This window comes from Dendrobates tinctorius, unplaced genomic scaffold, assembly GCF_039654945.1.
Source record: "Dendrobates tinctorius isolate UK_male_01 unplaced genomic scaffold, ASM3965494v1 ptg000016l, whole genome shotgun sequence".
Classification (NCBI taxonomy): domain Eukaryota; kingdom Metazoa; phylum Chordata; class Amphibia; order Anura; family Dendrobatidae; genus Dendrobates; species Dendrobates tinctorius.
In genome coordinates this window covers 86,809,509-86,833,863 of record NW_027361684.1, presented here as the reverse complement: position 1 = coordinate 86,833,863, position 24,355 = coordinate 86,809,509, and the positions used below count along the sequence as shown (strand labels likewise).

Below are 24,355 nucleotides of genomic sequence, written 5' to 3'. Positions count from 1 at the left end.
GTTGTGTGGGGTGCGAGTGTTGGAGTGTGGAAAGGAGTTCCCACCTTACCTGGATGGTTGGGCACTACACCTTAGGAGAAGGTGCAGTACCTCTGTGGCGACTAAGCCTCAGGGGAGCCACACCTGCGCATAGGGGAGTCAGAAGCGCCCATGGTTAGGGAAGCCCAGTAGATGCACAAGGTGATCCGGGAGAAATGGCGGCAGGAGCGCCGCATACGGGAGGAACTACGGCGCCCAGGCGGAGGAACTGCAGCAGGCCGGATGACACGCGGATTGGTCCGGTATCTCGATAGGCGCCGGGGCTACAGATTTCTGCAGGAGCTGGAGACCAGAGCCAAGGTATACATCATTGCTGGGTCCCTGATGTGCCACGGTCCTCTCTGAGAGGAGGACTACATGGAATTTATAAAGGAGCAAGGGACTTGCTAATTTGCCTGGACTACCATGGCTGGAGAGAGAACAAGGTAAACTGTGGGAAAAGCTGTGTCGGTCTCGTCTATTTATGTACAAGGGAATGGGGTGCTCGCTGACCATTTGCTCAGTGGACTCTATCTATGTACTGTGCCTTTAAATAACCCGGCCACAACTACCCTCCAGTCGCCCTTGTTACACATGAACCTTACCAGCCTGATAACACCATGCCACAGCAGTCTGCTTACCTTGGATGGTTAACAAAAAGAATGGGATCCCCTCAATAAAAACAGCGTGGGGTCTCCCTATTTGTGTCATCCAGTCAAGGAAAAAGCAGACAGTTGCGGCCTGGCATTCTCAGGCTGGTGAGGCCCATGGATTTTGGCCCTCACCAGTCTAAAAATAGTGGCCCGTAGCTGCCCCACAATTCGCACATCCAAAGATGCGCCAATTGTGGCACTTTACCTGGCTATTCTTACTTGTCCTGTAGCGGTGGCAAGTGGGGTAACATTTGTGGGGTTGATGTCACCTTTGTATTGTCAGGTGACATCAAGCACACGGATTAGTAATGGAGAAGCATCTATAAGACACCTATCCCTTACTAATCCTTTAGTTGTATGGTAAATACACAGCCGAAATAAAGTATTTTATTTAAAATAATGACAGATTCCTTTAATAGATCTTAATTAAACCATACTTACTGCATCGCCTAATTCCACCGACACCCTCGTTCTCCTGTAAAAGAAATAAAACAAAAAGCAACAATATCCTTACCTATCCGCCGAGAATACATACTGTCCCACGAAGTGTCCAGCTCTGCTACATCTGGATGCCTTTGGCTGAACGGTGCCATTATGCCACCACTCAGCCTGAGATCCATACACAGCGGAGCTTGAATCTGATGACTGTCACGTGCACTGCAGTTCTCGCGTTCAGCTCAGCTCATCACGAGAACTGCAGTGTACGCGAACTTCCGGCTGAAACAAGGTACACCTTTATGTAAGTTAGTTCACATGCATAGTAAGGGTGGTTTTACATTAGCGTTTAAAGCCACAGCGTCGGCCTGCGCACGGCTGCCGCTAAGCCCCGCCTCCGCCGGTAGCTCCGCCTACAGGCACATGACGCTGCATGCGTCCTGCGTCCCCTATCTTTAGCACTGGGGACGCTGGCCATGCGCAGGTATGCTTTTGGCGGCGCATGCATCCTTTTGACGGGTGCGCCGACCAGCGCCAAACGCAACCTGTTGCAGTTTGGTGCACTCGGCGCAGTCAAAAGAACGCATGCGCCACCAAACGCATACCTGCGTGCGGCCTGCGTCCCCAGTGCTAAAGATAGGGGACGCAGGACGCATGCAGCGTCATGCGCCCGTAGGCGGAGCTACAGCAGGGGCGGGGCTTAGCGGCGGTCGTGCGCAGGCCGATGCTGCAGCCTTAAACGCTAATGCGAAACCACCCTTAGCTGCGTTCCCGTGCTTAATACACAAGTGACTAAGAAGATAATGCGGTTTTACTGCATCTAATGATAGTGAGAGCATGATCCCACGGTCAGTAAATGCTGAGGGTTGGACACACCGTACCTTTACAGTGTCAAACCAGCAGCAGCTAGATGTTACAGCAAAGTGGATGGGATTTAAAAATTACACTGCACCCTCTCATTACACTGCACCCCTTCATTAGGGCGAGTGCACACGCTGCGGATTCACCTGCGGATTTTTCCTCGAGGATTTGCTGGTAAAACTGCAGGTAAAGTGACCTGGGGATTTGCCAGTGGTTTTCCCCTGCGGATTGACACCTGGACAATGGAACAGAATCCGCAGAAAGAATTGACATGCTGCGGATTTAAAACCGCAGGAAATCCGCGCGGAGAAATCCACAGCATGTGCACTGCGGATTTGAAATACCATTGGCTTACATGGTACTGTACAACGCCTGTGGAACTGCTGCGGAGTCGCTGGGCCAAATCCGCTGCGGATCCGCAGAAGAATCCGCAGCATGTGCACATACCCTTACACTGCACCCCCTCATTACACCGCACCCCCTCATTACACCGCACCCTCTCATTACACCGTACCCCTTCATTACACTGCACCCTCATTACACTGCACCCCCTCATTACACTGCACCCCTTCATTATGTGGCGCCCCCAGGAGTATGGTCGCCACAGTGGCATTGCCTTCCTCCAGGGTGGGTGATGTCAGGCTTGGAAGCGATGAAGGGTCTCTCTAACAGTTAATCATTTTCATGCAACACAGTTCCCACTCCGGGCCAGCAGAGGGAGCTCTGAACCAGAATTGGGGGAGGAGTGCTCTCTGAGGGCCAGGAGGGGAAATAGTCAGTTAGTGTGAGGAGGGCAACATGTGTAGACGTGGAGAGAAGCTGGAGGTTGAGCTGAGGATAGAGAGCTCCCTCCCAGTGATAGCGCATGATCTGGAGCCTGGTCTCCATGGTTGTATGGATACTGAAGGTCCTGCAACAGAAACCAGAGGAATAGGAAGCTGTAAATGCTCTATTCCCACCTAAGACTCAGAGGCACAACAGCGACGGGTGAGCAAAGAGAGATAGAGGGCTACAGCTGTCTGCCATACAAGGTAGTTCTAAGAGAAGATAAGAAGGAGGAACTTCAGTGTAACACGTACTGCATGTACAGTACCTCAAGCCAGCGCTAGGAAGGAGACTACACAACCCATCTGATAGAGAGATCCCTGAGTTGCTTCCAGGCTAGCCTGCTCCTGTGCCATCTGTAATCAGGAGGACCCTGGGCTGTGTTTGCCAAGTAAAGGTAAAGAAACTGCACCCTGTTGTGTCCTTGCCTCCTTCCTGCAACATCCTCAGCACTGCTACATCTCTGTGCCAAACACTGCACCCTCTTCCTAAACATTCAGCTACACTGCCTGCCTGTGGAGGGCTACACCACCATTGCCGCTCCACACCATCTGTCCCAGAGGACCTGTCTGCAGAGTCGGCTTAACATCTTCATTGCCGAACACCACAGGTGGCGTCACGAATCACTTATAAACTTTGTTCCCAACTCAAACACCCCTTTTACATGGGCACCCAGGGCCACGGACTGGGTCACCGCTGCTGTGACATTCCCATCTGAGAGATCGGCCCGGTACCGAGTGCCCCACAGCCCTGGGAGGGCGACCCAATTACACCGCACCCCCTCATTACACCGCACCCTCTCATTACACCGCACCCCCTCATTACACCGCACCCCTTCATTACACCGCACCCCTTCATTACACCGCACCCCCTCATTACACCGCACCCTCTCATTACACCGCACCCCCTCATTACACCGCACCCTCTCATTACACCGCACCCTCTCATTACACCGCACTCCCTCATTACACCGCACCCCCTCATTACACCGCACCCCCTCATTACACCGCACCCCCTCATTACGTGGCGCCCCCTCATTACACCGCACCCCCTCATTACGTGGCGCCCCCTCATTACACTGCACCCCCTCATTACACCGCACCCCCTCATTACACCGCACCCCCTCATTACACTGCACTCCCTCATTACACCGCACCCTCTCATTACACCGCACCCTCTCATTACACCGCACTCCCTCATTACACCGCACCCCCTCATTACACCGCACCCCCTCATTACACCGCACCCCCTTACGTGGCGCCCCCTCATTACACCGCACCCCCTCATTACGTGGCGCCCCCTCATTACACCGCACCCCCTCATTACACCTCACCCCCTCATTACACCGCACCCCCTTATTACACCGCACCCCCTCATTACACTGCACCCCCTCATTACACCGCACCCCCTCATTATGTGGTGCCCCCTCATTACACCGCACCCCCTCATTACACCGCACTCCCTCATTACACCGCACCCCCTCATTACACCGCACCCCCTCATTACACCCCACCCCCTCATTACACCCCACCCCCTCATTACACCGCACCCCCTTATTACACCGCACCCCCTCATTACACTGCACCCCCTCATTACACCGCACCCCCTCATTATGTGGTGCCCCCTCATTACACCGCACCCCCTCATTACACAGCACCCCCTCATTACACCGCACCCCGTCATTACACTGCACCCCCTCATTACACCGCACCCCCTCATTATGTGGTGCCCCCTCATTACACCGCACCCCCTCATTACACCGCACCCCCTCATTACTCCCCACCCCCTCATTACACCGCACCCCCTCATTACACCGCACCCCCTCATTATGTGGCGCCCCCTCATTATGTGGCGCCCCCTCATTACACCGCACCCCCTCATTACACAGCACCCTCTCATTACACCGCACCCCCTCATTACACCGCACCCCTTCATTACACTGCACCCCCTCATTACACCGCACCCCCTCATTACACCGCACCCCCTTATTACACCGCACCCCCTCATTACACCGCACCCTCTCATTACACCGCACCCTCTCATTACACCGCACTCCCTCATTACACCGCACCCCCTCATTACACCGCACCCCCTCATTACACCGCACCCCCTTACGTGGCGCCCCCTCATTACACCGCACCCCCTCATTACGTGGCGCCCCCTCATTACACCGCACCCCCTCATTACACCTCACCCCCTCATTACACCGCACCCCCTTATTACACCGCACCCCCTCATTACACTGCACCCCCTCATTACACCGCACCCCCTCATTATGTGGTGCCCCCTCATTACACCGCACCCCCTCATTACACCTCACCCCCTCATTACACCGCACCCCCTTATTACACCGCACCCCCTCATTACACTGCACCCCCTCATTACACCGCACCCCCTCATTATGTGGTGCCCCCTCATTACACCGCACCCCCTCATTACACCGCACTCCCTCATTACACCGCACCCCCTCATTACACCGCACCCCCTCATTACACCCCACCCCCTCATTACACCCCACCCCCTCATTACACCGCACCCCCTTATTACACCGCACCCCGTCATTACACTGCACCCCCTCATTACACCGCACCCCCTCATTATGTGGTGCCCCCTCATTATGTGGTGCCCCCTCATTACACCGCACCCCCTCATTACACCGCACCCCCTCATTACACCGCACCCCCTCATTACACTGCACCCCCTCATTACACCGCACCCCCTCATTATGTGGTGCCCCCTCATTACACCGCACCCCCTCATTACACCGCACCCCCTCATTACACCCCACCCCCTCATTACACCGCACCCCCTCATTACACCGCACCCCCTCATTATGTGGCGCCCCCTCATTATGTGGCGCCCCCTCATTACACCGCACCCCCTCATTACACAGCACCCTCTCATTACACCGCACCCCCTCATTACACCGCACCCCTTCATTACACCGCACCCCCTCATTACACCGCACCCCCTTATTACACCGCACCCCCTCATTACACCGCACCCCCTCATTACACCGCACTCCCTCATTACACCCCACCCCCTCATTACACCGCACCCCCTCATTACACCGCACTCCCTCATTACACCGCACCCCCTCATTACACCGCACCCCCTCATTACACCGCACCCCCTCATTACACCGCACTCCCTCATTACACCCCACCCCCTCATTACACCGCACCCCCTCATTACACCGCACCCTCTCATTACACCGCACCCCCTCATTACACCGCACCCCCTCATTACACCGCACCCCCTCATTACACCGCACCCCCTCATTACACCGCACTCCCTCATTACACCCCACCCCCTCATTACACCGCACCCCCTCATTACACCGCACCCCCTCATTACACCCCACCCCCTCATTACACCGCACCCCCTCATTACACCGCACCCCCTCATTACACCGCACCCCCTTATTACACCGCACCCCCTCATTACACCGCACCCCCTCATTACACCGCACCCTCTCATTACACCGCACCCCCTCATTACACCGCACCCCCTCATTACACCGCACCCCCTTATTACACCGCACCCCCTCATTACACCGCACCCCCTCATTACACCGCACTCCCTCATTACACCCCACCCCCTCATTACACCGCACCCCCTCATTACACCGCACCCCCTCATTACACCGCACCCCCTCATTACACCGCGCCCCCTCATTACACCGCGCCCCCTCATTACACCGCACCCCCTCATTACACCGCACCCCCTCATTACACCCCACCCCCTCATTACACCGCACCCCCTCATTACGTGGCGCCTCCTCATTATGTGGCGCCCCCTCATTACACCGCGCCCCCTCATTACACCGCGCCCCCTCATTACGTGGCGCCTCCTCATTATGTGGCGCCCCCTCATTACACCGCGCCCCCTCATTACACCGCACCCCCTCATTACGTGGCGCCTCCTCATTATGTGGCGCCCCCTCATTACACCGCGCCCCCTCATTACACCGCACCCCCTCATTACACCGCACTCCCTCATTACACCCCACCCCCTCATTACACCGCACCCCCTCATTACACCGCACCCCCTCATTACACCGCACCCCCTCATTACACCGCGCCCCCTCATTACACCGCGCCCCCTCATTACACCGCACCCCCTCATTACACCGCACCCCCTCATTACACCCCACCCCCTCATTACACCGCACCCCCTCATTACGTGGCGCCTCCTCATTATGTGGCGCCCCCTCATTACACCGCGCCCCCTCATTACACCGCGCCCCCTCATTACGTGGCGCCTCCTCATTATGTGGCGCCCCCTCATTACACCGCGCCCCCTCATTACACCGCACCCCCTCATTACGTGGCGCCTCCTCATTATGTGGCGCCCCCTCATTACACCGCGCCCCCTCATTACACCGCGCCCCCTCATTACACCGCGCCCCCTCATTACACCGCACCCCCTCATTACGTGGCGCCCCCTCATTATGTGGCGCCCCCTCATTACACCGCGCCCCCTCATTACACCGCACCCCCTCATTACGTGGCGCCCCCTCATTATGTGGCGCCCCCTCATTACACCGCGCCCCCTCATTACACCGCGCCCCCTCATTACACCGCGCCCCCTCATTACACTGCACGCTCGGAATGAATCAGGTGGTCACCAGGATGACAGCGCAGTTTATGAATCGCAGGGTTTTCCTTCGGCTGATAGCAGCAGCTCGAGCGCCCGGAGAGGCAGTGCCAGACGCCCCAAATCTGCATATGAGGCCGGGCCGTGGCTGACTGGCGGCTCCGGTTCGGGGGGCGGCTCCGGCTCTTCTTTCCTCCTCTTGCGGATTGGGGATAAGCTGCGGCAGGAGGGGCCGAGAGCAGCAACAGTAACACCCGGCGGCCGGATCTCAGTAGCATGGCATCAAGGAGAATGGAGACCAAGCCAGTCATAACGTGTCTGAAGACCCTGCTCATCATCTACTCCTTCGTCTTCTGGGTGAGTCCCGCCGCCGCACCCCTGAGGCGGCACTGCCAGCGAGGTGCCCACCGTACCCAGCCCGGCTGTGGGAAATGTGCCATTACTAAGCTAGAGATATATTTTGTGGCTGTCCCTCCTCCTCTGTCTTCCCTCCGCTCCTTCTGCATTGCTCTGCTAGTGTTTACTGCACCAAATAGGAGCCAGGTCCTGGCAGCCGTGGGAATGGGGTGCCCTGTCTGTGGGAATGGGGTGCCCTGTCTGTGGGAATGGGGTGTCCTGTCTGTGGGAATGGGGTGTCCTGTCTGTGGGAATGGGGTGTCCTGTCTGTGGGAATGGGGTGTCCTGTCTGTGGGAATGGGGTGTCCTGTCTGTGGGAATGGGGTGCCCTGTCTGTGGGAATGGGGTGCCCTGTGGGAATGGGGTGCCCTGTCTGTGGGAATGGGGTGCCCTGTCTGTGGGAATGGGGTGCCCTGTGGGGGTGCTGGAGGCATGGGGTGCCCTGTGGGGAAATAGGGCTGCCCTGTGGGAATGGGGTGTCCTGTCTGTGGGAATGGGGTGTCCTGTCTGTGGGAATGGGGTGCCCTGTGGGGGTGCTGGGTCAGGGGCCATCCATAATGAGATTATTCCTAATTAGAGCGGGGTACATTGACCTGCTGCCATCCATGGCTGTGCTTGTTAACCCTTCTGCTGCCTGCAGCTGGCACACATTCCATAGGGTCTATGGTATTGATCCTCGCCCTTAGTGTCGGGTCCATACTGTTGTAGGTGTCACGAGATCCATTCTGTCAGTATCTGTGATCCTGTCGTCTATAGGGTCCTCGTACAGATGGGTAAGGGGACATTATACAGCCAGGCTTCGGGGGACGTGTGATCCATCCTTACATTGCTATCAGTTAAAGTGTAACATGTCTTGTCTGTCGCCTTGCTGTAATTATGGGGATCGGGCCCCTATCGGTGGCGTTGCTAGGGACACTGGATGTAATAAGGAGCCTATAATAACCGGCGGAGAACATCTACTACTGCAAAGGTTGGGCATTAAATGCAGTATTCCTACAAAATGCCATTATGTTATGGCTCTATATCACATCTGACAGGGAATGAATGAGCATGGCTATAGGTGTGTACAGCGTGCTAGAAGATCGCGGGTTGCAGCGTACGCAGTCGCTTCATTTTGCATCGTGAAAGCGTGTCATAAATTAAAAATAGAATTTGGCTTCAGGTGTTAATGGTTAATTACTGGGTATTGGTATCAGGGCTCCGGCTCGTTTCCGGCTGTCTGAGATTTCACTGTGGATTCGTAATGATATTCAGTAATCTAAAAATATGAAATATCTGAATGTATCACTATCACCATGTTATTTGTGTCATCTGATTAGCTGCGGCGCTCACTGGTAAGGACGTCTGCTGACACTATTGGGTCCGCCATGTGAAGCCCAGACGGTTCTTATTCTATAGACACATTGTCAGTTGTAAAGCTTGAAAATGGAAATGTCGCCCCTGGAAGCCGGACGAGAAGTGATGACGGCATGTTTTATTGTATTGGAAGCTCAGCCATTTGTAACCACTACAAATTGATAATCCCTACAGATTATAATGCATCTGCATCCGAATATCTGCTGGCAGTCTGTACCGGGGAGGATCATGGGGACAAAATGCCCAATTGTCAGCAGAAACTGCTGGAAAAGTCAGCTAGTGTCTCCAGATTGCTGCACAGCGTTTTGTTGCTTTTAATTTTTTTTTTTTTTTTTTTAATTTTTAAAAGGATGCCACTGCCATACATTAGTTGCATTGTGCAGTCAGTGCCATTTTTTTCATATGCAGTAGGTTCTAGGCATGGCAATTTTTCTGGCATTTTTTTCCCAAGGACTCTACAAGACTCCAAAAAGAAATTGCATGTTTGAAATATTGTAAAATAGGGGAAAAAAGCATGAAAATGATGAAGTAGCTCAAAGTAGATTAAAATGCTGAAAAAAACAATCTGCATAAAATTTTGCATCGATTCTGACATGTTTTAAGGGCCGAGTCAGACATTTATTGGTGGGGATCTCCCTGCGCTGCTGTTTATTTTGGGCTCCCCTTGGCCTGTCCCTGGTGGGCCATTAGATTGCACAATGATATCTACATTGTAGCCCTCCAGCCGTTTCAATACATTAGGGTTAATGTTCCCTTTAGGGCATGTAGGGAGTTGCCGTTTTCTCTACATTACCTTTTGTTTTTCATTAGAGATACCTAAAATGGCAATAGACCTACACTGATGTCTCCACTAATCAGAATGTCAGTTAAGGACACGTTTAAAGGAAATGTCACCATCTTAAAAAGTGGGCAGTTTTTTTAAACTTTTTTTTCCATCTACTCCCCTGAGGAATCTATTTTATTTATATTTTTCTAATCCAACATCAGGTTCCAGAAATACTATTTAATTTCTCTTGAGAGTATAAGGAGTTTCCTATGCAGAATTTCCCCATAGACTTGTACTAGATGCGGAAAATCTGCAGGTAAAAAGATGAGTTGTTTTTTTTTTATTGTGTTGTCATGGCTGAAAATAACAAAAAAAAAATGCATGTAATTCGCAATTAAGTACATCAATAAAAATATTGGCAAAAACAAAGCTGCTTTATTTAAAGCGTGACACACCAAAAAGAGTAAAAAATAATCAGCGTAAATATTGCAGTGAAAAACCGCATGTAACCTAATATAAATAGGTGCAGAAGTTCTGCCGGGTCACAAATTCACTTAACGAACATTGTGGCAGCATAGCCTAAAATTCAGCACTAAATAATAATAGGCCCATTTCTCTGGAACCATAATGCAGATGATAAAAAAAAAAAAGGGAAACTCGAGGGATCAGCGGATATGACAGCAAAAACTGTTGACCTGAGGACATAAAACCAGATTCTGCTCTGAATCCCCCAAAAGTCCACCATTAGGGTTTGTGCGTTTTCTGCCCAGAAGACTTTCTGTAATTTACAATACGAGACGCTGAGAAAGCTCAAAACACAACCAGAAGTATTTTGCCTTTTTTTTTTTTTTTTTTTTGCTTAAAGGGATCTACAGCATTCTGTAATGCTGTAGATAAGCCCCCGATGTAACCTGAAAGAGAAGAAAAACGAGTTAGATTATACTCACCGGGGGTCTGGTCTGATGGGTGTCGCAGTCTTGTCCGACACCTCCCATCTTCATATGATGCTGTCCTCCTCCTTACTTCTGCCGCGGCTCCGGCGCAGGAGTAGTATATCTGCCCCTGTTGAGGGCAGAGTAAAGTACTGCAGTGCGCAGGCGCCGGACCTCTCTGACCTTTCCCAGTGCCTGCGCACTGTAGTACTTTACTCTGCTCTCAACAGGGCAGATATACAGTCATGGCCAAAAGTTTTGAGAATGACACAAATATTAATTTTTACAAAGTCTACTGCTTCATTTTTTTTAATGGCAATTTGCATATACTCCAGAATGTTATAAAGAGTGATCAGCTTAACAGCAATTACTTGCAAAGTCAATATTTGCCTAGAAAATGAACTTTATCCCCCAAAACACATTTCAACATCATTGCAGCCCTGCCTTAAAAGCAGGGCTGTGGAGTCGGTAAGCCACAGTTGCGACTCCGACTCCTGGATTTTATCAGGCTCGGACTCCGGCTCCGGCTCCGGCTCCTTCATAAATGGCCAATTCATAACAACAAATTTACTGTTGTAAAATATTAAACATCGTGCTTATTCAGTTTCTCACCATCATATAAGTAATCAGACCACTTAGAGCAAAAACTACATTTATTAGAATACAATTAGAATATAGCAAATAACTTTTATAAACTTTTCTAAACTGTAAGTAAATATGCAATAAACACTTTTATGCAGTTAATAAGAAGAAATCTATAAATTTGTCCTTAGAAAAAGTATTGCCTCTGTCAGATCCTCCTTCATGGATGCCCTCAAATCTGATCTAATTATTTTGAGAGCAGAGCACAACCTCTCTACACTAACTTGTGTTGGTGGCAAAGCAGTAACCACTCGGGCAACATCTCTGACAATGTCAGGATACAGAGGAATCGCTTGTTGCACCGTTATTTTTGATGAACGGTCAAATTTCTCAATTTCTTTTAATGCACATGAAAAATTCTGCTGAAATGTACTGGCTGTGTTCCTTGATGGGGATGACTCTTCTTCTATGCGGGAACGCTTTGCACGGTCCTTGTGATCCAAATATTTTTCGAAATTAAATTCTTCATCAGTTGATGATGAGGGTGAAGATGTGGCAGGACGACCAAATTCTTCTTGTTCCTCCTGACTGTTCTGCAACCCTTTCATCCTTACTGCTATTTCAAACAGAGCTTCTTTTCCTTTACTTAGCTGTTGATCATCTAGAAGAATCCGATGCATTGGGTCTACATAAACAGCTGCCAAAAGAATGTTATTTTGTAATAGTAGCTCCTCTCTCCGTTTCATTGATGTAGCAATGCCACTTGCAATTAACCCTCCTCTTTGGGACAGGCGAAACATCAGGTTCTTCCACTCCTTTAAGAAAATACCTGGAGTTAAGTCCTCTGCTTGTAATTTTTTTAGTCACTGTAAATGGGTGCTCTAGCAATTTTTCCAGCTCAGTCACCTGATTCCACTGACTTTCATTTAGCATCAGTTGAGGGTTAGCCATGTCTACAAGAAAGGTTTTCAGTTCAACCAAGCGCTGAATCATTAAGTAAGTACTGCCCCATCGTGTGGCTTGATCAATAATTGCCCCTTTTCCAGCACGTCTCTTCAAAATTGAGTCAACTTTAGGGGTTCTGGCAACAGTAGCCAATTTTCTCACCTTGCCAATCAGTGCAGCAGCATGTCCTTCTTGCAGACTGTCTCTTATAGCCAGCTGTAGCGTATGCACAACACAGCGCATGTGATGAATGAAAGAACATATTGACACAGTTTCAACAAGATCATCTAAACTATCATGTTGCTGTTCATCTGAAGCAACTTCAGTTTGCTCCTCAGTTACAATACTGTGTTCCTCTATTTCAAACATTTCTGTGTCTGTGGACCCAGAATGTTGTTCTAGCTGCTGGTCACCATTACTCTCATTCATTAGCTTAATAGTACTTATCATATTTGAAGCATTGTCAGTTACGACAGAAAGAACTTGCTCTTTAAGTTCATAGTCTTGCAGAACCTTTTCCACCAAGACCTGGAGAAACTCACTGGTGTGATGAGCTTTGGTGTCTTTTACTGCCAATGTCTTGGTAACGATTTCATTTTTGTCACAAACAAATCGGACATTGATGGCAAAATAGTTCACTCTGTGACGTGTGCAGGCATCCATTTTAAGAAACAGAAAGCGTCCCTTGAGAGTTTTTTTAAGTTCTTCCTTTTGTTTAAAAGCTTCTTCGATTACTAATTTTCTAATACTCTCTCTCTCCAGAGAAACACCAAGCTTGCGGGCCATTTCCCCATTCAGACACATAAAAGCTGGTCGTGAAAATAATGAAATAGGCACACTATCCTTTACAACAAGCTCTATGATCTGTTTTTTAAATGTATCTACTGTCATTGTCACAGTAACTTTGTCACTGACAAAATATCTTGCAACTGATGGCTGCAAAGTTCTCTGCTCCTTTGTTTGGCGGGAAGAGCTGGGCACTGGTTCATTGGTTTGGATGCAGTCTTTCTCATCCACTGCTTTCAGTACTTCTGGATGAAAGTGCTGTAAATGTCTCTTTAGATTAGAAGCTCTGGTAGGAGCATTTTTATCTTTGCCTGAATATGCACTCATCTTGGCTTCACAGCATTTGTTTTCGTCTGGATCATTTGTCATACACTGACAGACATAATGTTTTCTATCTTGAGTGATGGTGAAATGTTCAAATACAGCTGATTTAATGTGATGCTTCTTTGACATTCTCAGGTTTTTAATTCTGCATTCACAATCCAAATGACAATTGTTTTTCCTAAAAACAATTGTACAAAATTATTGCCAGGTCGTACAACTGATATAGTGGTCAGTAATACTGTTATTATTCCTCATGTACTCACAGTTAACTGATGCAAAGTTTGTTGAAAGGATAATACTTCTTACAGTCTTCCTCTTCTGAGTAGCAGGCAGCTGTGAGATGCTTGGAAGACGCACACCTAGTATGATCTAGTCTAGAGGAGGAGCTTTACTACTAAGAATTTGCAACACATTTTCACTTTCAGTTTCATACATTGTAAGTAGGGGGGTTGGGGCAGCATGAGGTTAACCAAGTATAAGATTAGATAAGGGCAGTGGAGAACAGTGACACACAAGAAGTAAGAAATGTCTCTATCTCCAGCAGAACTGCTTATCACTGTTGTTCATAGTTTGATAGAACATATATATTTGATTAACATTTATAAAATTCATATGAAAGTTCAATTATGAAATATTAATACATTTTTTTTTAAAGCTGGAGTCGGTACATTTCTACCGACTCCGACTCCAACCAAAACTAACTCCAACTCCGACTCCGACTCCACAGCCCTGCTTAAAAGGACCAGCTAACATCGTTTCATTGATTGCTCCATTAACACAGGTGTGGGTGTTGATGAGGACAGGGCTGGAGATCAATCTGTCATGATTAAGTAAGAATGACACCACTGGACACTTTAAAAGGAGGCTGGTGCTTGGCATCATTGTTTCTCTTCTGTTAACCATGGTTATCTCTAAAGAAACACGTGCAGTCATCATTGCACTGCACAAAAATGGCCTAACAAGGAAGAGTATCGCAGCTAGAAAGATTGCACCTCAGTCAACAATCTATCGCATCATCAAGAACTTCAAGGAGAGAGGTTCCCTTGTTGCCAAAAAGGCTCCAGGGCGCCCAAGAAAGACCAGCAAGCGCCAGGACCGTCTCTTAAAAGTGTTTCAGCTGCAGGATCGGGCTACCAGCAGCGCAGAGCTTGCTCAGGAATGGCAGCAGGCAGGTGTGAGTGCATCTGCACGCACTGTGAGGCGGAGACTCTTGGAGCAAGGCCTGGTCTCAAGGAGGGCAGCAAAGAAGCCACTTCTCTCCAGGAAAAACATCATGGACAGACTGATATTCTGCAGGAGGTACAGGGAGTGGACTGCTGAGGACTGGGGTAAAGTTATTTTCTCTGATGAATCCCCTTTTCGATTGTTTGGGACATCTGGAAAACGGCTTATTCGGAGAAGACCAGGCGAGCGCTACCACCAGTCTTGTCTCATGCCAACTGTCAAGCATCCTGAAACCATTCATGTGTGGGGTTGCTTCTCAGCCAAGGGAATGGGCTCTCTCTCAGTCTTGCCTAAAAACACAGCCATGAATAAAGAATGGTACCAGAATGTCCTCCAAGAGCAACTTCTCCCAACCGTCCAAGAGCAGTTTGGCGATCAACAATGCCTTTTTCAACATGATGGAGCACCTTGCCATAAAGCAAAGGTGATAACGAAATGGCTCAGGGAACAAAACATAGAGATTTTGGGACCATGGCCTGGAAACTCCCCAGATCTTAATCCCATTGAGAACTTGTGGTCAATCATCAAGAGACGGGTGGACAAACAAAAACCTTCAAATTCAGACAAAATAAAAGCATTGATTTTGCAAGAATGGACTGCTATCAGTCAGGATTTGATCCAGAAGTTGATTGAGAGCATGCCAGGGAGAATTGCTGAGGTCCTGAAGAAGGGTCAACACTGCAAATATTGGCTTGCTGCATTAACTCATTCTAACTGTCAATATAACCTTTTGTTACTCATAATATGATTGCAATTATATTTCTGTATGTGATAAAAACATCTGACAAACACACACAAAAACCAGAGGCCAGCAGATCATGTGAAAATATAATATTTGTGTCATTCTCAAAACTTTTGGCCATGACTGTACTACTCCTGCGCAGATGCCGCGGCAGAAGTAAGAAGGAGGACGTCATCTCTAGAAGATGGGAGGCACCGGACCAGACCGCGACCCTCATCGGACCGGACGCCTGGGTGAGTTTAATCTCTTTTTTTTTTTTTTTTTTCTTATCTTTCAGGTTATATCGGGGGCTTATCTACAGAATGCTGTAGGCAAGCCCCTGATGACGGTGGCCGCATCTCATAGGGCAAAAATAAGGTGACAGATTCCCTTTAAAAAAACAAAAAACAAAAAAAAAACTTGCACAGTTTAATGGAGTGAAGGGGAAAAAAACAAAACAGAAATTGCTAGTAAAAAGATGTCAGCATGGGGAAAAAACTCCAACTGCCCAAATACCATAGTTGGAAAAACACTCCGGAAATGATGGAACAAAAACGCAAAAGGACACTTCAGAAATAAAAGCGCCAGAGTTTCCTGTAGCTTCTTCTGCTTGAAAAAACTTGGTGCGTTCACCACAAAGGGTTAAAATCCATGGTGAAAATCCACACCCAGGTGCATCTGAGGTTATGGGCCACAGCTTTGCCTATCCGAGTCATGCTCGGAACTCCGCTTTTGATTTTCTCTTATGACCTTTTTTTTTTTTTTTTTTTTTTAAATCCCCAATTCAGATACATTGTACTGAAAATGGCCTGAGGTTTTGGGGCTGAATCTGCTAAAAATCCATGAGAAATCATCTTGTGTTCAGGAATTTTGTTCCATTCTTAGGAACAGATAATTGAACTTCATGGGCAAAATCCATCCATTGTATAACTGATGCAAACGGGTTACTATGGGGTATAAATAAATAAAAATAATACCGTAATTTCTTTTGACTTCTCGTGATCTTGGCTCCATGTGGTTCTTTATATCTCCTTTTTAATCTGTTTTCCATAATCTGCTAGTCTGGTTGAGGAGACTATCATTTTATTCCAGGTTATGTATCTAACCTTTATGGGTCCAGGTTACGGCCTCATTTACAATACCCTGGTGTATGGTAGATGTACTGTGGCTTATTTATTGCATTGCGCAGCGTTCTGCACTCGCGCTTCATTGTATGCCATCAGCGGTTGCTGGGCACAGGTATAAGCCTTGAGGTCAGTCTGCTGTGAGGAGTGTTAATTGCAGGTTGGCGCAGTGCTGATACCGTCATTACATGGTCTCCGTGGAATAGACATGAACATCACATTTATGATCTGTGTCAAATGCCAGGAGCTGGGAAGTAAGGAAGCCCTGCAGCAAACAGGAACTGGAAAGTGTGTCACGTAATAATCCTTTCATTTGTCTTTGACCCATTGTTTGCAGTCATTTGTGTGCCAAATGTTCATTTATGGATTTATTGTTGACTATGAACCAAGATTAAGTTGATCGCAGGTTGCACTAGTTTCTTACATAAATTGGATGAGACGCTGATCCAAGTCTGGTTGCAAAAAAAAAATCTGTCGTATGGAGTCGCAGTATAGCGTTTTATTTTTACTTATACATTGCAGTTCTATAACAGGGGACTGTAAATGATTAATAGCTGCTGCTGTAAAAGAAATGGATTGCACACAGATGACAAGTGAGAAAAAAAAACCCTCCAGCTTCTCTGGATTATTAATAAATATATATATTTATTTACAGTTGTGTGAAAAAGTGTTTGCCCCCTTCCTGATTTCCTATTCCTTTGGATGTTTGTCACACTTATGTTTCATATCATCAAACAAATTTAAATATTAGACATAGATAACTCAAGCACAAATGCAATTTATAAATGAAGTGAAAAAGAGATCCAAACGTACAGGGCCCGGTGTGAAAAAGTGATTGCCCTTTCAAGCTAATAGCAGGTTGGGCCACCGTTATATGCAACTACTGCAATCAAATGTTTGCGATAACTGACAAAGAGTCTTTAACAACACTCTAGAAGAATTTTGGCCCACTGTTCCTTGAAGAATTGTTGTAATTCAGCCACATTGTAGGGTGTCTGAGCATCAACTGCCTTTTTAAGGTCATGCCACAGCATCTAAATCTGATTAAGGTCAGGACTTTGACTAGGCTACTCCAAAGTCTTAACTTTTGGATGACCTTTTGGATGAGTTTTGCTGCGCACTTGCGGTAATTTGGTCGTCCGGACGCTCCTGGGAAAGTTCACTTCTGTTCCATGTTTTTGCCATTTGTGGATAATAGCTCTCAATGTGGTTCACTGGAGTTCTGTATCCTTTAGAAATGGCTTCATGAACTTTTCCAGACTGATAGATTGCAATTACCGTATATACTCGTGTATAAGCCAACCCCCCCCCCCCCCCCTAATTTTGCCACCAAAAACTGGGACAACTTATTGACTCGCGTGTATAATACACCCCATATAATGCTGCACAAAGGTTAATAATGCCCCATAAGATGCTCCATAAAGGTTATGGCTCCATAGATTATGCCCCCATAAGATGATCCATAGAGTCCCCCATTAGATGCTCCATAGATTATGCCCCCAATAAGATGCTCCATAGATTATGCCCCCAATAAGATGCTCCATAGATTATGCCCCCAATAAGATGCTCCATAGATTATGCCCCCAATAAGATGCTCCATAGATTATGCCCCCAATAAGATGCTCCATAGATTATGCCCCCAATAAGATGCTCCATAGATTACGCCCCCATAAGATGCTCCATAGACTATGCCCCAATAAGATGCTCCATAGACTATGCCCCAATAAGATGCTCCATAGACTATGCCCCAATAAGATGCTCCATAGACTATGCCCCAATAAGATGCTCCATAGACTATGCCCTCATAAGATGCTCCATAGACTATGCCCTCATAAGATGTTCCATAGATTATGCCCTCATATGCTGCCCTATAGAATATGCCCCCCATATGCTGCCCTATAGAATATGCCCCCCATATACTGCTCCATAGAATATGCCTCCATATGCTGCTCCCTTGTTATGCTGCCCCATAGAATATGCCCCCATATGCTGCCCCTTATGCTGCTCCATATATTATGCCCCCTTATTCTGCCCCATAGAATATGCCCCCATATGCTGCTGCTGCTGCAAAAAAAATGCCATACTCCCCTCTCCTGCTCTGAACCCAGTACTTGAGATATTCACCTGTCCCCCGGTCCATCGCTGCTCACCACTGTCTGCCACGTCGTCTGTCAGTGACGTTCAGGCAGCAGAGGACGCAGCGCACACTAAGCACGTCACTGCACCCCCTGCTGCCTAAGCTCCACAGACAGAGGATGCAGCAGAGAGCAGTGAGCAGCGATGGACCCGAGGACAGGTGAATATCGCCCTACTTACCCCCTTCTGGCATGCTCTCTGCAGCCCTGTTTCTCCACGGTCTCCCTTCCTGCCTTCAGCGGTCACGTGATACCGTGCATTACACTCATGAATATGCGCATATTCATGAGTTTAATGAGCGGTACCACGTGACCGCTGAAAGCAGGAAGGGAGACCGTGGAGAAGCGGGGGGCTGAAGAAACCACGCCGGGGGGTTAAGTGTGATCTGTGACACCCCGCTCCCCCTCCCCCGCCGACCCCCAGGTATATGACTCGTGTATAAGCCGAGAGGGGGACTTTCAGCCCAAAAAATGGGCTGAAAATCTCAGCTTATGCACGAGTATATACGGTACTTTGTTTCTTATTTCTTCCAGAAATTCTTTGCATCGCGGCACAATGTCTAGCTTTTGAGGATCTTTTGGTCTACTTCAGTTTATCAGGCAGGTCCTAGTTAAGTGATTTCTTGATTGAGAACAGGTATGGCAGTAACCAGGCCTTTGTGTTTGGACTCCGCTTACCAAAGATGTGATGAACCACAGTTAATTTATGTTTTAAGGGGGGGCCCACACAGGCCCTTGTAGGTTTGGGTTTCTTTTCACTTAATAGTAAAGACCTTTCTTTTATAAACTGTATTATGTAATAACACAAGTAATCTTTGTCTAATAATAAAATTTGTTTGATCTGAAGCATTTAAGTGTGACAAACATGCAAAACAATAGGAAATCAGGAAAGGGGCAGTTTTTCACACAACTGTATATACCATTGCTTTGATGAAAGCTTTACACCCCCTTAACATTCTCTCCAACAGCTTCATCGGGTCGTCATTTTTTATTTTTTTTTGCTTTGTTCTGCGGTCCAACTAGTCTCAAATCTTCTAAATAGGGTTGAGATTGGGTGATTGTGGAGTCCATGTCATCTGACACAGCACTCAATTCTTCTCCTATACCTGATTTATCAATCAGATGAGCTGCTTCTTCTGACATGAATTCAGAGATTTACATAATGGCCCATTTGGCCCTTCTTAGAGATTTCTGGTTTTGGAAACAGGGCTGTGGAGTCGGTAAGCCAAACCTGCGACTCCCGACTCCTCAATTTCCCTTACACCGACTCCAACTCCACGACTCCGACTCCCACATATATTGCTTATGTTTAAGTGAAAAATGTATTGTAGTAAAATGTGAATATCAGACATTAAATCATTTTTATGATGCAATAATCAAGATATTTAGATAGAACATAATATTTATTGGAATACAACTTTAGAACACAAAAAACTGTAATAAATTGTAAATATGTAATACACTATGTAATATCGATTTTTTTTATATACATACACAACACTATGTAATGAACTATGTAAGTGGCAAAAAACGGTTTTCAACAAAAACATACTAAATAACATTTGTGCAGTCTATGAATTTGTTCTAAGAAATAAAATTGCCTCCATCAGATCCTCCCTCATAGATGACCTCAAATCTGACCTAATAATTTTAAGGCTAGAGAACAACCTCTCTACAGTAACTTGGGTTGGAGGCAAAGCCGTAACCACATGGGAACATCTCTAACAATTTCTGGGTATAAAGGAATTGCCTCATGCACTGTCAGTTTTGATGAATGGTTGAATTTTTCTATTTCTTTGAGAGCAAGTGAAACATTTTGCTGAAATATGGTCAATCTGCTGCTATAGGATACTGAGTGAAATCTTTTTCCTTGCAGCAACGCTTTGCCTGCTCCATGTCATCCAAATACTTGTTAAAGTCAAGCTCCTCATCTGATGAGGATGAAGATATGGCAGCAGTAGCATTGTCAGGACCTGAGTCCTCTTGCACCTGGCAGTCCTCCTGTAGGCCACTCATCCTAACTGCTACCTCAGTCAGAGCTTCTTTTCCTTTAGTAAGCTGTTGATCATCAAGCAATATACGATGACTTGGGTCCACATAAACAGCTGCCAGAAAAATTTTATTTTCCGATAGCTGTGTCTCTCTCCATTTCATTGAAGCAGAAATGCCATCTGCGATTAAACAGCAAAATAGCAAGTTCTTCCGCTCCCTCATGAAAATGCCAGGAGTTAAATCCTCAGCTTGTAATTTTGTAGTCACAGTAAATGGGTGATTAAGCAATTCCTTCAATTCAGCCACCTATGTCCATTGACCTTCATTTAGGGTTCGCCATATCTATAAGAAACGGTATTAGTTGATCAACAATTGCCCCTTTCCCAGCACATCTCTTCAAGATGGAATCAATTTTAGGGGTTCTGGCGGCACTAACCAATTTCCTCACTTTTCCAATCAGATTTCCAGCATGTCCCTCTTGCAGACTATCTCTTATTGCCAGCTGCAGCGTGTGCACAACACAGCACATGTGATGAATAGGAAAGTGTTTTGAAGCAGCTTCAACAAGATCATCTATTTCTACAGTATAATTTTGCTGTTCTGTAGTAATATCTGTTTGTTCCTCAGTTACATGAACAGCACTGTGGCCTTCCATCTCAAACATACTGAATCCTAAATGTTCCTCTAGCTGTTGTTCATTACTCTCATTCATCAGTGTAATTGTACTTATGTTTGAAGCATTGTCTGTTACAATAGCAAGAACTTGTTCTTTTTTGAGTTTGTAATCTTGCAGAACTTTTTCCACTAAGGCCTGGAGAAACTGGCTGCTGTGATGAGCTTTAGTATCTTTTACTGCCAGCGTGTTGGTAACAACTTTTGTTGTCACAAACATATGGAACATTGATGGCAAAATAGTTCACTCTGTGACGTGTGCAGGCATCCATTTTAAGAAACATGAAGCATCTTTTGAGAGTCTTTTTAAGATCTTCCTTTTGTTTAAGGGCTTCTTCAATCACTAATTTTCTAATACTTTCTCTTTCCAGAGAAACACCAAGTTTGGGGGCCATTTCTCCATTAAGAGCTGTAAAAGCTGGTTGTGCAAATAATGTTAATGGTACACCGTCCTTCACAACAAGCTGTATGAGCTGTCTTTTAGACATATCTGCTGTAATTGTTACAGTAACTTTGTCACTTACAAAATATCTTGTTAATGATGTTTGAGATGCTCTTTCCTCCTCCTTTGCCTGGCAGGAAGTGTCAGTCTGTGTGCTACCCAGCTTTCATTCTTTTTGGTACAGATAAGATATGGAGAGAGATATGGATAAATGGCTAGATAGAGCAGATTTCTAATCTGCTTTTGATATTGAAAACATTATCTATGAGCTCAAAAACCTTTCAGGTGATGCGGTTTTTTAAAAATCTGAGCAGCTTTTGCAGCTGAAAAATGTATCCTCAAAAAACGCAGCAAAAATGCTGTGTGTGAATGTAGCCTTAGATCAGGAATAGAACAGCCATTTATAGGGCATTTAATAACTTTCCCAAATTCCTATGAAAAAATATTCAGCACATTCTGCATTGAACTACTGTACCCAATTTATTATATATTTTAGGAGTCGGAGTCGGTCCATTTTATACCAACTCCGACTCCACTAAAATGAGCACCGACTCCGACTCCAGGACTCCAACTCCACAGCCCTGTTTGGAAATGTGGCACAGCATTCTAAAAAAAAAAAAAGGATTAAAATGCTGGGTCGAAATGGTTGTGGTCTCCTGTGTGTGTCTGGCTACCTTACTTCAAAGGGAGAATATATTTGCATGTATAAATTATGATTATGTCATATCATTTTCATTTAGATTTTTACCATTAAAAAATCTTCCTTTTATATTGAGAGGCGCATTGAGGGAAGTCTTGTGCTTCTCTATGGTACCTCTATCATACCTTGTGCATGAGCCCCTTATTATATGTACTGGCGCTTGAACATTGAAATATAAGAGCGGGTGATGGGTGGGAGTAGTGGGGTCAGGTCGCTGGCCTAGTGTGTCGATTTATTCAGTCTGGGTGGATAAGACAAGGAAGGAAAATAATCACCTCCTACTTGTGATGGATAAAGCAACACTGGGACTAAACTTGTTTCATCATCAGAAATTCTTCTAATACAATAAATGTGAGCATCATAAGTCATAAAAGGTTTGTTTTCATACAACCATTACAGGCTTTTAATATCTCATTGGACGGTAGCATCAGCTTGAGATGCTCCTCTATTGATTGAGGATCTATAGAGAAGCTGACATTTTCACTCATTTACAAGACAAGCCTATTGATTTCAGTGTGAATGATGTAGAAGATTATTATCCTATAGTGACACTGCGGGAACTTAAAGGGAACCTGTTCCCATGAAAACGCAGTCCAATCTGCAGGCACCATGTTATCGATCGGGGGAGTTGAGCAGATTGGTGTATAGTTTTGAGAAAATAGATTCAAAATAATCCATGTTTAATGATTAATCCTCTGCTTTTCTTTCTGGGGCCTTTGGTCCACTGGGTGGTCCTACCAGTGACTGATAGCAAGCTCTGTAATCACACTTGTACAAAGAAAGCTGTCAGTCAGTGATGGGTCCACCCACTGGACCAAAAATTCCGGAAAGCACAGAGGATTAAAACACTGTCTATAGGGAATCTTCTGTGACGAAGTTTATGTATACGGTAAATCTGCTCAGCTCCTCCTGCTCCAAGACTGGAATGTGATTTCATGGTGACAGGTTCCCTACTTCCTCCATAGATTTCAACTGGTCCCTGGGAATACCCACCGATCAGTTTGTCATCAGGAGATACTTCTACCCCGTTTAAAGAGGATCTGTTGACTTTACTTTCCTAACATGTCTGATATCGGAGATGATAGTATTCCCAATCAAATAACCATTTTCTCAGAAATTTGCTTTGTCTGTTACCATCCCCTAGAAGTTGACAAAGTTGTTGCCATTTCTTACACCATATCATTCGTTTTTTAAAGCTTTTGCTAATGGCAGCCTTAGAGTATAGCAGGCACTTGGTGCAAATCCCATACTAGGACTTTGATGTCCAAGGACCCAGAGCTGAGCTGTGCTCATGGAGGATACTTGCCTCATCTCTCGTAAGGCTCATGTCTTTCTCCCTGACAGTGAGACTCTACAAGGTTCTTAGAAGCTTTGAGTTCTCAGCCTTTTAAACCAATGCTATTGACTATCTGTCCAAAGGTTGATTCGTTGACCTATATAAATGTCATTTATATATGTGCCAATAAATCCTTCTTATTTTGAACAGCATAAGAAGCTTTAGCAGCCATTTACCGCTAGTAATGAGGGAAAGTGACGGGTTTTCCTACAGCAGCCAGTAATCTTGTGTGCAGACTACCGTACGGCCATGGCTACAGGGTGGATTAGGTCCCACGCTCAAGGATGACACTGTCACATCTCAATATAAAGCAAGTAATTGGGGTTGTAATGCGACCCTCAAAGTACTGCAACCTTCTCTACCTGCGTTATGCTGCCTTTTAGCCACGTCAGATCAATATGTGACCGTTTAATGTGTCGCCCAAGCCAACTTGTTGCACCAGCCTTATTTAAAAGCAAAAAAATAAAACCATGGATTTTGGTGACAGTGATCTTCTTCTACCAATCCGATCTCTAATCTCTACTAGTCTGT

General features: G+C 46.5%; 1 protein-coding gene across 1 annotated transcript in view; it reads left to right on the top strand.

The window, feature by feature from the left end:
- Positions 1–7,542: 7,542 nt before the first annotated feature.
- Positions 7,543–24,355, top strand: part of TSPAN7 (tetraspanin 7) — a 149,127-nt gene continuing 132,314 nt past the window's right edge. The window contains exon 1 of the mRNA XM_073566019.1: positions 7,543–7,748. Coding sequence (XP_073422120.1) covers positions 7,668–7,748 — 81 coding nt within the window. The 5' untranslated portion in view covers positions 7,543–7,667. The remainder of the gene's footprint in view (positions 7,749–24,355) is intronic.